Raw genomic sequence first — 16448 nt, 5'->3', positions numbered from 1 at the left:
TTTAACAAGTGAACAGCAAGAAAGTCGTAAAGGTAAAGGAAACCGATCTGAAAAATAGCGCTGTGTTAAGCGAATATAACAATTCCCATGCCTTCACATCTTACTTTCACGCCTCCCTTCCTTTCATGCCTTTCCCATGCATTCGTCATGCGCATTCACATCATTCGCCGGGGAATCGCCCTTGCTGCATAGCCGGCACTGTTGTTAAGGCGATGGCCATGACAAAGTTACGAATCACCCAAGCCAATCGAGAACGAACGACGGAAGACGGAAAATAATTAAGTCGCTGATGGTTGCAGATGAGTGCTTAGGTGCAGGAGGGTATGCGCCCTCCCCTTCTACGACATCCATGCATGAAAAACTCTTCCGGCCTTGGGGCCGGGCAAATTTCCGCACTTTCGCTCCGCCCTCAGGCACGAGTTAACGCCTCCCGAAACACGTGCCTGACACCGCCCATGTGCACCCGTTTGACCTTGACAGCTGCAAACGACGCGGCGGGCCGGCACGGGTGGCGCCGCACAGCGGCGGCGTCCGACACTAGGTACGCAAACCAGCGGCGCCTGCATGAGACGCGCGGACCGTGGCGTCGCGTGTGGAGCCGCGCGCGGATATAGCGGCGTTGTGAACCGCCTGCGAGCGCATACGGGAACGAGTCCGGGCCGCGTGAGGCTGCAGGGTCACCAAGCCTCCGCAGCGCCGACCGCGCCAGTACGCCCGCTGAGCTGCATGTGACTCGCTCTGGGTCGCCGGGGCGGCAGGACGGTGTCGCACATGCGTCAGGTGCTGACAGCGTCCGAGTGAGCGCGCCTCCTCGTCGGTGCCGGCGACGGCGGAATGTCGACCAGCAGCAAGGGAGGTGATGCCGGCGCGGCCGCCGGGGAGCCGGCTGGCACGGAGTACAGCTTCCGTGCGGATGCCGACAAGGGGAACGTTGACGCTGGCGTGGAGATGGCGAGCCAGCCGAGCCGCCAGACGCCCCGCCGCGCCGTAGGCCAAGAGGACAATCGCGAGTCAACCACCCACTGCTGCCACATCTTCTTGACGGTCCTTTCCTGGTTCCTGGTGGTCGTGTTCTTCCCGTTGTCGCTGTGCTTCACCATCAAGGTGATACAGGAGTTTGAGCGGGCCATCATCTTCCGTCTGGGCCGGCTGGTGGCTGGCGGCGCCCAGGGTCCCGGCCTGTTCTTCATCCTGCCCTGCCTCGACTCGATCAACGTCGTGGACCTGCGCGTCATCTCGTTCGACGTGGCGCCGCAGGAGATCCTGACCAAGGACCTGGTGACCGTCTCCGTCGACGCCGTCGTCTACTACCGCGTCTTCGAGCCGACCGCGTCGGTGACGAACGTCGAGAACTGCGGCAATTCGACACGCCTCCTGGCGGCGACCACCCTGCGCACCGTTCTCGGCCAGTACTCGCTCGCCGACATTCTCTCGCAGCGCGAGACGATCGCGCACCTGATGCAGAACACCCTGGACGAAGCCACTGACCCTTGGGGCGTCAAGGTCGAGCGGGTCGAGGTCAAGGACGTCCGTCTGCCACTGGAGCTGCAACGCGCCATGGCGGCCGAGGCCGAGGCCAGCCGTGAAGCCAAGGCCAAAGTCATCGCGGCGGAGGGCGAGATGAAGGCGTCCCGGGCGCTGAAGGATGCTGCCGATGTGATGGCTGAGAGCCCGAGCGCGCTGCAGCTGCGCTACCTGCAGACGCTCAACTCCATCTCGGCGGAGAAGAACACCACCATCATCTTCCCCGTGCCCGTCGACATCCTCAGCAGTCTCACCAAGCGCTCCTGAGAGGCCAGCGGAGTGTGTCGGAAATTTGAGAGGGGGGGGGGGGAGGATGGTGAGGGTGGCCCGTCGCCAGTGCCTTCGAGCTGTGACTGCAGACCGGGCCAGGGGCCCGATCTGGCGTGTCATGTGAGATACTGCTTTGCACACATCGCGATGCTTCGTCACAGATCTGAAACAGATCTGAATGACTGCGTCACGTCATTGCATTAATGCGCGTGAGCCATGGCCATTGGTTATTCGCTTGCTGTTTACAGAGCTGACAACTGTCGCCTCCCCTTATTTTGCCCCCGACGCGACAGAGGAGCCATGAATGCCCCGATTCACATGCTTACGAAAAGCCCAAAGGCCCCAATGTGCCGTTGTAGGGCAGACTAGTGATAACAGAACCGAGCTCCGATGCTTATCTCATTACTCCCGGCGCTTCAGCGTGTGTTGTGTTGAGTGCACTGTGCTGATCTGTGGGGCTTTCTTGGGCCTTTTTATTAACATTTTCTTCAATAAAACATGCTAAAATGTTAAGTCCTGCGAGTCGTCACAAGGATCGTTGTCCGCGGTGTTGAGTAGGAACCGAAACACAAGCGTTTCGAGCGTAGCAAGATGTCCCATGTCGTTTTCCGACACCAGGTGACCGTTCCGGCTGCTCAACGTGCAGTGGACTTGCTTGCGTGGCATTTCAACCAAGCAGCAGCCACCAGCCGGCGCTTGGCCCTCAAGGAGGCAGCGATGTAACCCCAGGCACGTGGTAGCTCGGGTATTTCATTCACGAAACGTGGGCCTCGTGATCAGAAGGGATGACAGCATGCAAACTCAAATGCCGTCGATTGAGACCGCAAATGTCCATCATGCCTAGAAGAGACGCGAATAGAGTAAAGGCAGAATGGATGTCACCAAGTGGACGAACGAAGGCGCCGGTACTCTGTTTAATGATGTTATTGTACGACGCTCTCGGCCTAGAGTCACATTTCGAACATGCGTTCCTCTCTTTCAGGCCAAAAGCCGCCAACCACGAGGTATCCCGTGCCGGTCTGGGAGTTCCGCCGAGGACTGCTGTTAACGCACCGGATGCTGAGGGCTCGACGCGTGACCAGTGCGACGCTGCTATCTCACGATTTTCCGTCTAAGCGCCCGGCTGGTTCGCCAACTTCCAACCACACCAGCAAACATGAAACGACTTTGCCCTGCAGCTCTGCCGTCACTGCCAAGGCGAGCTCGTGCAATCAACACGTCACGTTCCGCCGGCCAGGCCCGGCCAGGTTGCCAGGAGCACGCGGACGCCCCGGCGCACCACAAACGAACCATTATTGAAGGTCCTGCAGGGCCCCTCACGATCACATGCGACCCCAAAGAAGCTTGCAAAGTGTCGTTGCAAAGTGTCGTTGCATGATGGCAGCGTCGTTGTGTATGCGACGGCCACCCGGTAACGCGCCAGTCAGGTCGCCAGAACGGTGAATAACGCCGGCTGCAGCCGGGACGCGTCATGCAGTATTAAATGGCATGCTTCCCCGCGTCGCTGGTGGTGACCTTGGTGGTCCTGACCTCGGACAAATCAGCCGCTCACGCGTTCCGTGGTATGTGGGACTTCGAACACCGTGCGGGTAATTACACCACTTATTGACGGCAACGATGCATCACTGGGGGTACTACTACAAACGGGCATCACTGTGGCACTACCACTACTACTGCCCCAGGTCACCACCCTAGAAAGATGACGCGAAAGATACGCACTGATGCATCTCAGAACGAAGCCGCACCCATTTTAGTTAAGTTCACTTCGTGTGCATCTGGGACGATCGCAACTGGCAACGATAAGCCTGGTTTTCCCGTCAGTCCGGCGGCCAGAAACGACGGGGGCAGCGCCACTAACCAGCACACGGCCCGTATATTTGAACTAGTTGTGACCTCGCTACGGCACAATGCGGGTGCAAAAAGCCGCGCGCTTCGTGCTCCCGCAAATGGATGACTAGCGTTTGTTGCGTAGCGCGCTCCGCCGGCCTGATGACGCGTCTGGCTCCCTCCGCGCGCTGGCCGCCCTGGCGGGTGAGCGGCTCCCCAACAGCTGTGTTTGTCTCGCTCCCGTCACAGCAGCCCCCGCCAGCAGGCCAGCACGTGTGGGGTGCGTACGGCCGCCTGGCAGGAACTACGGTCCACGCGGATGGGGGGAGCGCAGTCATCCCCCACGCAGCGGAAGGGCGCAGATGCCCGAGTATCGGGAGATTTCCTGCAAGGCCGCCCGCCGCGCGCGCTGCCCCAGCCCGGCGCTGGGTACGTCTCTGCGACTTGTAAACACGTGGCTTCCGGTCGGTAAGACACCCCTTCCGGTTGACGCCACTAGCAGCACTCGAGGACCTAGTTCTAGTCCGACCTAGAGGACCTAGTTCTAGTCCTAGGGCCTGGTCCGACTGTATCCTGCTTGCGCCGTCGCAGGGCCGTCGCTTGCAGCGAACGGCCTGGCACTGGACCAGGGTGAGGGCGCCCACCAACTCTGGCCGGGGTTATGGCCTGCGGTTCTGGAGCGCGACCAGTCCTAACAGTGACCAGCAGGCAGCACATCTGGACTGCTGTCGCTACGCGCTCTAGTACCTTGAAACGTGGAAAACTTCGCGTTTCAAGGCAGTGATCATCGTCACGAATGTGTGACTCGCACCTATGCTCACTCGTGATCAGATGAACACCGCCTTGAAACGTAAAGATTTTTCATCCCCTACACCAATGATTGCTTGATAACGCGTACAACCAGCAATACTTAAGTCCGTTTTTCAACACAGTAACGCGTAACGCCTTCATAACATCAGTAGCGCTAGCTAAACGAGGACAATTTAGGAAATGTGACAGAGGGAGTCACCCTCCGGCGGACATGTCAGGAGTTTCGCTGGAGCTCCACCCTCCGCCAGACAGCCGTGCTGTTTCAGCGACAGAGGGAGTCACCCTCAGGGGGACATGTCAGGAGTTTCGCTGGAGCTCCACCCGCCGTCAGACAGCCGTGCTGTTTCAGCGACAGAGGGAGTCACCCTCAGGGGGACATGTCAGGAGTTTCTCTGGAGCTCCACCCGCCGTCAGACAGCGTGGTGTTTCAGCGGGACCTACCTGTCGCAGACGCGTCTGCAGCGCCTGCTCCGGAGCGTCGGCGTCAGCCGAGGCGGTCCCGGTGGGCGACACTGAGGTGCGGCCCGAGTCGGCATCCTGGCTCGGCGACAGAGTCACCTCCTGTGGACAGGTCAAAGGTGTGACTCACCACGCAGGCCCCTGATCCGCTGGCGGGCCAACTCCTGGGATAGACCAGGGGTCAAGTTTCGACCGGCTGCGCTTCGACTTCCGGCTTCGACCGGCTTCGACCGGCACACATGATCTACGCTTAGAGTGAGTTCCCAAGGCGCACAGGGCTGGATATCTGGCGATCAGACCAACCATGCAAACACGATGTTTTTTTTTGTCTTGTCAAGGGAAGTGTGCTAACCATGATGGTTCGCGAATAATCAATCAACACGAAAGGTACAAACGTTACTTGGGACGCAACGTCACTGCCTAAAGAGGCATCCGGGTCTCACCTCTACCCTCCACCGTCAGTGGCCTCAAATGGTATGCATCAATGAGGAATATTGCCATCGAATGTCACGCCCTGTTCAGGAGTGCGGGAGCTGTGTGCATTGCCTGTTGCTTGGAGGCTTGTATTTGCTGGCGGGACGAAATAGATGTTTGAAGCCACTGCGCGCGCCGAATTTAAGCGAAATAACTGTTCCTTAAGTTTTAAAAATGGCTGCCGCGACTGACAAAACAATGCTTTTGTTCCCAGCCTACGGCCGGACAGCGAGACGTACGACTCCGGCCAACTCCGGTGACAGTGCCAGGCCCGGGCCCGAGTAGCCCGGCCCGCCTCTGGGCTGTCTGGCTCATTGGGCCGCGGTTCGCTGGCAGGCCAGCTGACTATTTCTGGCGTATTTACGCGGAAAAGCGGGGTTTGATTACCATGTCCTACAGTGGCTTCTTTCACACGAGTTTCCCTGACACAAAACGTCGACACCTGGTCCCAGTTATGCCCACTTTAGTGTCGGCTGTTCCCGTGTATTTGAGGCGTCTGCCCTCTCACCGGGTCACCGCCGGCCTGAACACGTGAGCGCTGTGAGCGTGGCTGAGCAGCGGACCCCACTCCACTGACCTGAGCACCGGCGGGCTCGCACTCGACGATGCGCACCGGCTGTGCGTACTGCAGCTCCATCCCCTGGTCACCGGTGCCGCTGACGTCCAGCGGTGACGTCACTTCCAGCGGTGGCGTCACGTCCAGCGGTGACGTCACGTGGCCACCGATGTCGGTCGGCGACGGCGGGGGCGGTGGAGGGCGGCAGCGCCGCGCCCACGGGGGCGGCGGCGCGCAGCCGGTCCGTGGCGGCGCTCAGCGGCGCCGCGATTTGCAGCACCGGCGCCGGCACGGCCTCCGAGACTGGGAAGTGCAGCGCATCGGCCGCTGGCAGCACCTCCACAGACGGCGACACCCTCGGCGGGCCCGCCAGCTCCGGCGCCGGCGACAGGCTCGTCACCGTCGGAGCTGGTGACAGATCCAGTCTCTCGAGCACGTGGCGGAGATCCGCTGCATGCGGCTCTGACGGCAGATCGGTCACCCCCGGAGCTGGGGGCAGATCCAGTCTCTGAAGCACGTGTTGCAGATCCTCCGCATCGGGCGCTGGCGGTAGATCCACAGAGTCCGACGCCTCATCTAGGTCCGGCGCGTTAGACGCCGGCTCAGATCCACGCGCTAGTGCGACTGATTGTTCCGACCCCAGTGGCACCACATCGGCCCCATCACCGGCCCCCGCCGGTTTCCCGTCCGTCGGCAGCTGGCGCTCCAGCATCTGCAGCTGCGTCTGCACCGTGAGCACGCAGGCGTCCAGCCGGCTGAGGCGGCGCTGCAGCTGGTTCAGCTGACGGGGCGGCGAGCGGGCGGCGCCCGGCCGCGCGCACAGCTGGGCGGCGAACGAGGGCTGCTGCAGCACCTCCCGCCGCTCGGGCCGGTACAGGGCCGGCGCCGTCACCACCACCAGCGCGCCGGCTGCCTGCGCGGCACCGGCGCCGCCCGCTTCCGCCGCCGCCGGGCTCTCGGCGCGCGCCGGGCGGCCGCTGACGGCGGCGTCCGGGGACGGCCCGGCGGCGGCGACGGAAGGACGCCCCCCGCTCCACGTCCGGCGCAAGGCTCGCCGCCGGCGCTGCGGCGGGCCCGCTCCCGGCCCGGCGCGGCGGCGGAGGGCTCGGGGCCGGCGTCTGGCGGAAGCTCACTGGGCGCGCCGCCGCTGCTACTGCTGCTGCACAGACTGGCGCTGAAGTTGGAGCCGAACGTCAGCAGCGGAGGGAAGTCCTCATCCAGCAGCTTCTCCAGCGACGGCGTGCGCGACTTGCTGCGCCAGGCGGCCCAGCCGGGCAGCTGCAGGTCCGGTCCGTCTGTGTCGTACACCCACTCTTCCCCCAGGGAGGGCGGCTCCGTGTCCTGCTGCACGCACCATCGCGACACATCGCGTCAACGCATTGGCTGGGGATCGACTGAACGTAGATTTTAGGTGGGCTTATCTTGAGCTAGATTGTACGAAAGAGGGTAACTAGTCATCAGTGGTCATTTGAAGCTGTTTTCTCATCACTTGCACCACAGTGAGCCTCATCTGTTGCGATGGTTGTGTGAGGCACTGAATTTGTCGGTCATTATTTGCTCCTCTGCGCCCCTCGGATTGGACAACTCAAAGCAAGCACGTGCTTAGGAAGTTCTTATCAATTGAAACAGATGAGCAAAGCAACACGTCTCTCTTGCAGCTTATTACGCTTGGATCATCAGCAAGACGTCTGGCATTACTCCATAACATCCGTTTCCGTTCCGCGTGTATCCGCGAAAACCGCGGCGTCCCTCGACCGCAGCGTGCGCGCGTCACCTGCGACTCGGGCGTGGAGTCCCTGGCGGCGGAGCCGGTGCCGGCCGCCAGGTCTGCAGACACGTAGTCGGAGCCGGAGACGGAGAGCGCCGCCTCAGCCGTGCGGCACTCCGTGGACTCGGCCGTCAACCAGTCCGAGTCGGCCGACCGCCACGAGGCCGAACGGCACAGCACGTTCCGACCGCCGTCCTGACGACCACATGGCTGCGGTCACGGCCGGACAGCGGGGCGCTCGTCCACGCGGCGGGCGGCGAGGCGCCAGCGCCGCCGCAGCCGGCCGGACAGCGGGGCATACGCCCACACGGCGGGCGGCGAGGCACCAGCGCCGCCGCAGCCGGCCGGACAGCGGGGCATACGCCCACACGGCGGGCGGCGAGGCACCAGCGCCGCCGCAGCCGGCCGGACAGCGGGGCATACGCCCACACGGCGGGCGGCGAGTCACCAGCGCCGCCGCAGCCGGCCGGACAGCGGGGCATACGCCCACACGGTGGGCGGCGAGGCACTCGTCCATATGGTGGGCGGCGAGGCGGCGCAACACCAGCGCTGCCCCAGCCCCGGCTGACGGCGGCACCTCTCCGTCAGCCGGTCCGCGAGCATGAGTTTGCTCCTGCTGATGCTATCACCTCGTCTAACCGCCAAGTCGCTATCTTCGTCGACATCGTCTCAGCTGTCGTCTTCATAGCAATCAACCCCGTCATCAGTATCATCGTTGTTGTCGTTATTACCATAACAACAATGATTAAAGGCTAGTTATAGTCGTAATAATCATTATCACACGCTTTGACCATTATCTTTGGGACAATAACGACTATCGCCACCACAGACGCCCCGATCATCGCCAGACAGCGGGCGCGCGGCGCCGCGGCCGGCAGCAGCGAGCTCCCCCCACTTCCCCACGGAGGGGAACTCACTTCGGCGGCGTCGGCGGCGGCTTCCGTCTGGCCGGCGTCCGGCGGCGCGCGCGCCTGCCGCGATACGGGCGAGCTCTCCATGACGGGTCCCGGGCCGGGCGACTCGGCCGTGCGCCGCCACTGGCGACACAGCGCGTCCAGACGCTGCCAGAAGGCGCCGACCTCGGCCAGCTTGGCCGAGATGGCCGCCCGGGCCGCGGCGTTCGCGTCCTGCTCCCTGCGGCGGCAGGCACGGTCGGGTTGGTGCGACGGGCTGGCGGTGTGCTCCGGCCGCGCCGGCGGCCTCTCAGCAAGCCGGGTGGTGACAGGGTTACATAGGAAGCAAGCCGGGTTGTATTAGCACATTTAATAAATTCTAACTTGTTCTTATCTTAATGTGATGATATTCGGTGTGGTGTACGCATAGACTGTATCGATCAAGCAGCAAGTATCCGTTACATAGCGAGAGGGGTTGCCAAATAAATTGGCCAAGTAGATGCGTTTATACATATTCAAAGCACACAGATATGGATTTTGCATGATCACGTTATCAACAACTTCGATAATGATCGGCAATCCGACGAATAATTATCCGCACCGGAATTCGTGCGGAAAGGACGGGAGATGTCCACCCTTTAAAAAACGCAGGTGCATGCCGAAAACCTCGCATACAGCGGAGGCAGGCTTGCCGCACGCAAAGGGATCCCGGAACTGCCTTCGGGTTGAAACGCATGTCAGCCAGCTGACCCCAGCCCCCACACCGTCACCAGCCACGGGCCATGCGCGCGCGGCGCCGCTCCCCGCCGGCGCGTCGCGCCGGCCTCGGCGGGACGCACGCGCTCGGGCCACGGCCGGGGGCCTCGCCGAGGCCGGCGCGAGCCCGTGGGAGCCGGTCTAAAAGCGGACGGCTGCGAACGGCGCCGGACCGACAACCACCGGGAGAACTGTGGCTGCAGTGTAGATCAATCCTGTCGGACGCGCGGCCCGGCCGGCCGGTGACCCAGTGCCAGCTGGCGGCGCGGCCTCTGGCACTCGCCCGAGGGCGCGGGAGCGAGAGTGGCCCGTGGAGCGTCACGCGCTCGCGTCACTGGCTACTTGAATCGCGGCCAGCCGCCATCTGCGGTGGACTGTTCGGACTTCTGTTCGGCCGCGCGTTCCTCTCAAATACCTCGGGAGGATGTAGTCAGGGCAGAGGCCCAGGGAGGAAGGGCAGCAGAAGCCCGACCACGTCAGGAACCAGATCCCTCAATGAGTTATAGTCACTTGCCAAAAGGCGCTGGCTGATTTTCTCATTAATGGAGCCAATGACAAACGGTCTGACTACTTTAAGCCAAGTCGTCATTTTTCAGATCAAATCAACAAATATTGCGAGCTTTTAATCTAGGAAATAGGCGCCCGCGCCCCTGGGCAAGCAGCGGTACGGGGTTCTATTCCCCGTGGTGGCTTCCCTTTCTGCCACCGTGAGATACAGCCGACGTCACACAGCCCCGCTGCTGCGTAGGTCAACCTTCATGTCAACATCGGCAACGGTCTTAACCTCGCAGTGCCAGTGCTTCACCACGCAGACGTAACCGTCTTTGTCGGAAATGATCCGCATCCTCTTATGCACCTCCACGGCTTCATCCTCTACACCCTGGCAACGCCCCGCCCCACTGAAGGGTGCTGCGTCCGCCAGCTGCGCGCACCTGGCTTCACCGCCGTCCCCCCTGTAACCTCTCCCGAGTGCCAGCGTCAGGACACTAAACTAGCGGACCGTCGTGCCAGCGACGAGCCGTATGGTGCAACCAAAGGTGGACCGGAGGCGACCGGTTAAAACCGGTAGCCGGCACAGACCAGTCGCCTATACAGCCGGGACATGAGAGCTGAAAGCATGCCGATCCACTGCGACAGCCAGTCAGCGCCCATAGATGAGTTCGACGAGCGCAGCTAAGCCGAGACGCGACCCATATCAGAACGAACGGTTGACGGTCGTCCCACTACGGCGTCCCACGACCAGAGCACTCCCAACTGCCCACATCACAGAACGGTGCCCCGGGGCAGAGCTCCCTCCCCTGGGGGCAGTGCCCGGCGGGCAGCTGTCAGTCCAGTGCCCCCGAAGGACAGTCGCCGGCCCCTCACCTCTACTGATGGAGCACACAGAGCACACGGTGGGCGGCGGCTGGCGGTGGTCTCGGCTCTAGCCCTCGGGCGACTGTCACCGGCCGCCTTGGCGCCCGTGCCCCCCCCCCCCCCCCCTAAGCCCCACCCCCACCCACCCGGCGTCACTGACGCACCCGGCGCAGAGGCGGCGGAAAAATTACCCGCGGCACCGACGGTGTCGGCGGCGCTGCCAGCAGTCTCGTTTTACGGGGCGCGGAGTGGCCCCAAACCGTCGGAAGCGAAGGCCAGGGCCAAAGCACAACGTTTAGGTGAAGAGATGCGGCGCGAAATTCGATGAAATTGTAACCAGAAGTGACCGCTCCTCGTTACTCGGGGTGTTTCGTTACCTTATGCTTCTTAATGGCGTTCCATAAATGCTCGAAAAGTCGTATGTGCGTGAAATGTACACTTCCAAAAAACATGCGTGGACATTCTACCATTAGAGTTTAGCCCTCCGACAGCCATTATCCGTCGTATGCCACAGCGTTCGGAATTCAGTCACATCGCCGAGGTCAACAATTGACTTCGCCATTTTCATGTTTTCTATGAATTATAATTTCTATGAAGCTCTTTATGGTTTTAGCGGCGTTTTGGAACATTTTCTTGACGCGTCTCAATCCTTTTTCCTTCCTTCCAATCCTTATCGGCTTTTGCGGCCGTTTACTCGCCCCCGATGCTCTGCTGCAGCCGCTCACCGGTCTGGGGGTTTTCTGCGACCGCTCACCTCCTTCTGATATTGTCCTGCAGTTACTCATCTGTTTCCGATTTTCTTATGAAGCATCTCACCTGTTTCCTGCTCGCTCCTGCCCACGTTCACCTATCCCCAAGGTTCTGCAGCTTCTCAGCTGTTCATGAGGATATCCTGCAGTCGCTCACCTGTCGCCGAGGTTCTCTTGCAGTCGCTCACCTGTCGCCGAGGTTCTCCTGCAGTCGCTCACCTGTCGCCGAGGTTCTTCTGCAGCCTCTCAGCTGTTCCTGAGGCTCTCCTGCAGCCTATCACCCGTCCCGAGACTCTCCCGCAGCCGCTCACCTGTTCCCCAGGTTCTCCCGCAGCCGCTCACCTGTCGCCGAGGTTCTCCTGCAGCCTCTCAGCTGTTCCTGAGGTTCTCCCGCAGCCGCTCACCTGTTCCCCAGGTTCTCCCGCAGCCGCTCACCTGTCTCCGAGGTTTTCCTGCAGCCGCTCCCGCAGCAGCTTCCCCAGGCGCACCGTGCGGCCCACATCTCGCAGCAGGGTCTCGCGCTCGCTCAGCTGACTGACGATGACATCAGAGGAGTGGGACGTCGAGGACGGAGACGATCGCGGCGAGGAGGAGACGGATGAGGCGCGCAGCCGCGGGCTGGACGTAATCTGGCGCAGGCGCTGGATTTGCTGCGGAACAGCGGATCGGTGAAAACATGTTGCCAGGGAACGGTAACAATCGTAGTGCTAAAGTATATAAATCTAGTAAAAAGTATTTACCTTAATGGCTATTTAGGCTAAAAAATCAATGCCTAATCTGCATGGTTATCATATGAAAGATTTCAGGCACCACCCTTGGCAGAGAATGCATCCCGTATATGACAACAACCGCATAGAATCCGCTGCAACAATGTCGAAAGAATAACGGCAATGGGAAGGGCCAGTCTTCTTCACGAACCCCTCTTCACTGAGACTACGTCTACAGTGATCCCTGACCCCCCCCCCCCCCCTCTCCCCCCGGACCGCTAGCATCACAAGTCAGCCACGGCGCCAGCAGCCGGCGGTGCGCCTAGCGCGCGCCGCCGACCGTACCTCGTCCGCCGTGCGGTGGAACACGGCCGCCACGCGGAGCCGGGTGATGTGCTCTTGGGAGGCGGCGCGCAGCGCGGCCCAGGCGGTCTGCAGGCGGCGGTCCAGGGCCTGGCACACCTCGTCGCCGCCCAGCCGGCCGGCCGCCGCGCAGGACTCGGCGCCGTACTCGTACGTGCACTGCCGCCGGCCACGGACACGCTCTCAGCGGGCGGACGTGCGGGCAGAGAACACGGCCGGCGGCGTGCACGGAACACGGGACGATGTGCTCGGAACACGGCCGGCAGGCGGCAGTTATCTCATGGTAGATGCAAACAGTGCGAGAAAACCGCGGGTGGGTGGACGCGGACGCCTATGAAACTGGTACTAATCTTCCGCACACAAAAAATCATACGCATCGCTTGAGAGCCTTCGCTGGCGCTTTTTAGTGAAACATCAGGTCAGGGTTAGGACAGCTGCCGGCCGGTTCAGTGATGCTGTCCCACCTTGGCGGTCTCCTCGAAAATGCTGGTGCTGCCGCTTCATCAGCTGGATTTCGCCGTTGTTGCGGCCCACCCTGCTGTGGCTGGACTCCAGCAGGTGACTGAGGTCAGCCAGCCATGACAGGGCCTGGGGTCAGGTCACGGGGCGTCAGTGATGCGGAGCGGAGGGACCGGCAAGGCCGCGTCTCACACCCTTGAAACAGTGTCTAAAGTTTAATTCCAGCGTGCTCGTTTTGCCATCAAAGCGAAACGGCTCCTCTGATTCCATAGTGAGAACCGACTGTACAACAAACACGGTTGCGGCTGCCCAATGCCCAGCGTGGCAGAGCCGCTCCGACCACCGGGGCCCGGCCCGCAATACAGCGAAGCTTTGCGGCACAGCATGCACCGTGCAGCCGCATCATGATAACTGCACAGCTGTGCATTCTGGCGACTACTTGTCCGAAGCTATCGTCTCCATCCTGACATGCCAGCGCCCTTTTCACACACCGGTGTTACACGTGCGGAAGTGGATTGTGCCAACAAAAGTAAATGAGCGCGAATCCAAACGTAAAATGTTTCATTAGGTTCTATTAACCCTTTTAACTTACAAAGCGAACACCTGCCTAACTCTTAAAACAGGTGCTCGCAGCGCGCGAAGGCCTGTTTTCGGAATAACAGCAACAGCGCAGGTGCTCTGATTCATATGCAGTCTCTTCAAGACATCTCAACTGTGTGCTTGTTCAGCAGCCTGATCTGCTCAGCCTCGGTCTGGCACTGTGCCAGCTGCAGGATTTGCTGCAACCTGAGGTCTACTGCAGCCTTTGTTCAGCAGCCTGACCTGCTCAGCCTCGGTCTGGCACTGTGCCAGCTGCAGGGTCTGCTGCAGCCGCAGCCGGCTGATGCCCCAGGTCTCCATCACCGTCTGCACGTGCTTGTGCAGGCGCAGTGTGAGCTGCTGCACCCGCTCCAGGTCGATGCTGCAGACACCGAGCCAGCGCGTGATGGAAGCCGTTCCCATGCGTTGGACCACTGACGGCGCTTTCTCGTGTGTATTTGCATCGAGCGCGGTGAACGGGATGCCACACTGCGGGAGTACATCGTACAGGGGAAGCATTGTCTCCGATGTTGCAAGGTGCGATGGAAGCGACTCTGTCATATTAGAGTCAGATTCAAAGAAGTTGGACCACTCAGACTCTTCCGCCGATTCATTAAATCACGGAACGTCCTCGGTTCGCCATCGCCCATGCAGGACTGGTTCGCTTTGTTTTCGGTTGCCCTTACGCAACCTAAAGCTAATTCTGTACTGAACTGCATGTATGGAAATGGCTGAGAAGTCCACGAAATTTATTGAAAATGCGGCTGACGGTAGTCCAATAGTGGAGCGTGTGTGGCTGGACGCCGTCGTGCTCGAGTCGAACAGAGTCTGCCACTCGCCTGTAGTCGGGCGAAATGTCCTTCCCCGACGCCGTCTTCACAGGCAGGGTGAGCATGTCCTGGAACTTCTCGCCGGTCCTGTTAAACTCGGCGAAACAGCGCTCTGCAAATACGGGCATGCACAGGTACGCATTTCAGCAGCCCTTTCATTCACGTGATAGCACTACCATCAGTGGTGTGGTCAGGCGGGGACAAAGGCATTATTCCCCTTGCAGCCCTGGAGGTCGCGGGTGCCCAATGACTTTGCGCATTGTAAGGCGCCCGAACGGCATCTGCAAAGCAGTTGGTCAGCCAAAACACTTTCAGACAACATGAAAAGCTCAGCATATGAGAAAATCAAGATAATGCGAGCAGGGCAGAGGAATACACAAAGCGTATAATCACAAAAAGCGTAGGGCTCCAGAAATCCACAAATGGGGTCGAAGAGCGTCAAAATGAAAAGATGGATCTGGCGGCCACAAAGCCGGAGCTAGCTGTAAGTATCCCATTAGCGCCAGGGGCCATACTGAGCATCCGAAAATACATATGGCGCTGCTCCACTGCATGTTGTGAACCGCCGCGATGGATTGCATAGGACGGCAAGATATGCTCCGTTTTCTACTTAGCAGACGTTTCATTGCCATGAAATAATTTTAACCATATGGGCCACCACTTGTTACGGTGGTGTCCTTAATCTTTCTTCAACCGCCCCCCTCCCCCGTGGCGAAATCCTAGGCGCGCCACGGATTACCACGCCCCTAAACTCACGTGGGGCGCATGGAATTGTGAAGAGCGCGAGCTCTTACCGGTGTCGTCGGCGACACTTGCATGGTCCTGAGCTTCTCGGCCACCTGGCAGACCTCGAGGGACTGGACGCCCTCGTCAGCGGCCTCCAGGAGCACCTCACACTGGTCTGACACCTGGCGGCGGGGGAGGAGCTCGTCAGCGGCCTCCAGTCTGACACCTGGCGGCGGGGAGGGGCTCGTCAGCGGCCTCCGGGAGCACCTCATACTGGTCTAACACCTGGCGGCGGGGAGGGGCTCGTCAGCGGCCTCCAGGAGCACCTCATACTGGTCTAACACCTGGCGGCGGGGAGGGGCTCGTCAGCGGCCTCCAGTCTGACACCTGGCGGCGGGGGAGGAGCTTGTCAGCGGCCTCCAGGAGCACGTCATACTTGTGTCTGACACCTGGCGGCGGGGAGGGGCTCGTCAGCGGCCTCCAGGAGCACCTCATACTGGTCTAACACCTGGCGGCGGGGAGGGGCTCGTCAGAGGCCTCCAGGAGCACCTCACACTGGTCTGACACCTGGCGGCGGGGGAGGAGCTCGTCAGCGGCCTCCAGTCTGACACCTGGCGGCGGGGAGGGGCTCGTCAGCGGCCTCCGGGAGCACCTCATACTGGTCTAACACCTGGCGGCGGGGAGGGGCTCGTCAGCGGCCTCCGGGAGCACCTCATACTGGTCTAACACCTAGCGGCGGGGGAGGGGCTCATCAGCGGCCTCCAGTCTGACACCTGGCGGCGGGGGAGGAGCTTGTCAGCGGCCTCCAGGAGCACGTCATACTTGTGTCTGACACCTGGCGGCGGGGGAGGGGCTCGTCAGCGGCCTCCAGGAGCACGTCATACTGGTCTGACACCTGGCGGCGGGGGAGAAGACCTGTCAGCGGCCTCCAGTCTGACGCCTGGTGGCGGGGGAGGAGCTCGTCAGCGGCCTCCAGGAGCACCTCACATTGGTCTGACACCTGGCGGCGGGGGAGAGGCTCGTCAGCGGTCTCCAGGAGCACCTCACACTGGTCTGACACCTGGCGGCGGGGAAGGGGCCTGTCAGCTGCAGCGCGTGCGGTGACGGCGCCGACAACACTGACCGGGGACCATGCGTTTGCAAAGTTATTCTGCCAAAGCCGTCGAAACCATTCTTTTCACCGAAAGCTTAATTTTTCGTGAAGTACGCAGGTAAGCAACGCACGTCATTTCCATCGACATGATTTCTTGTTATATTCGTACTCACTCTTTTTACCGGGCTTTCAATCTTCAACCTTGTTTAATTTTGTCTCTTCAAGTCAAAGTTCGAATTTGGTAGCAAG

General features: G+C 60.9%; 2 protein-coding genes and 1 long non-coding RNA gene across 3 annotated transcripts in view; 1 reads left to right on the top strand and 2 right to left on the bottom strand.

Moving 5' to 3' along the window:
* The window catches only part of LOC119096654 (titin), a 68527-nt gene extending 62490 nt beyond the window's left edge, over window positions 1–6037 (bottom strand). The window contains exons 1-2 of the mRNA XM_037219551.1: window positions 5942–6037; window positions 4873–4992 (exon numbers count right to left, since the gene is read on the bottom strand). Coding sequence (XP_037075446.1) covers window positions 4873–4992; window positions 5942–6001 — 180 coding nt within the window. The 5' untranslated portion in view covers window positions 6002–6037. The remainder of the gene's footprint in view (window positions 1–4872; window positions 4993–5941) is intronic.
* Window positions 550–2307, top strand: LOC119096207 (band 7 protein AGAP004871). The gene has a single exon (XM_037219007.1). The coding sequence runs from the start codon at window positions 835–837 to the stop codon at window positions 1789–1791; it is 957 nt and encodes a 318-aa protein (XP_037074902.1). The 5' UTR covers window positions 550–834; the 3' UTR covers window positions 1792–2307.
* A 2670-nt stretch (window positions 6038–8707) lies between the features above and the next one.
* On the bottom strand, window positions 8708–12584 carry LOC119096208 (uncharacterized). The gene is made up of 3 exons (XR_005094032.1): window positions 12495–12584; window positions 11878–12092; window positions 8708–8822 (listed from the first exon to the last, which is right to left on the bottom strand). It is a non-coding gene; the product is annotated as an uncharacterized LOC119096208 (long non-coding RNA).
* Window positions 12585–16448: the final 3864 nt, after the last annotated feature.

Source organism: Pollicipes pollicipes, unplaced genomic scaffold (assembly GCF_011947565.3).
Source record: "Pollicipes pollicipes isolate AB1234 unplaced genomic scaffold, Ppol_2.1 Scaffold_4295;HRSCAF=5057_pilon_pilon_pilon, whole genome shotgun sequence".
Lineage (NCBI taxonomy): Eukaryota > Metazoa > Arthropoda > Thecostraca > Pollicipedomorpha > Pollicipedidae > Pollicipes > Pollicipes pollicipes.
This window is presented reverse-complemented; position numbering and strand designations above follow the sequence as displayed.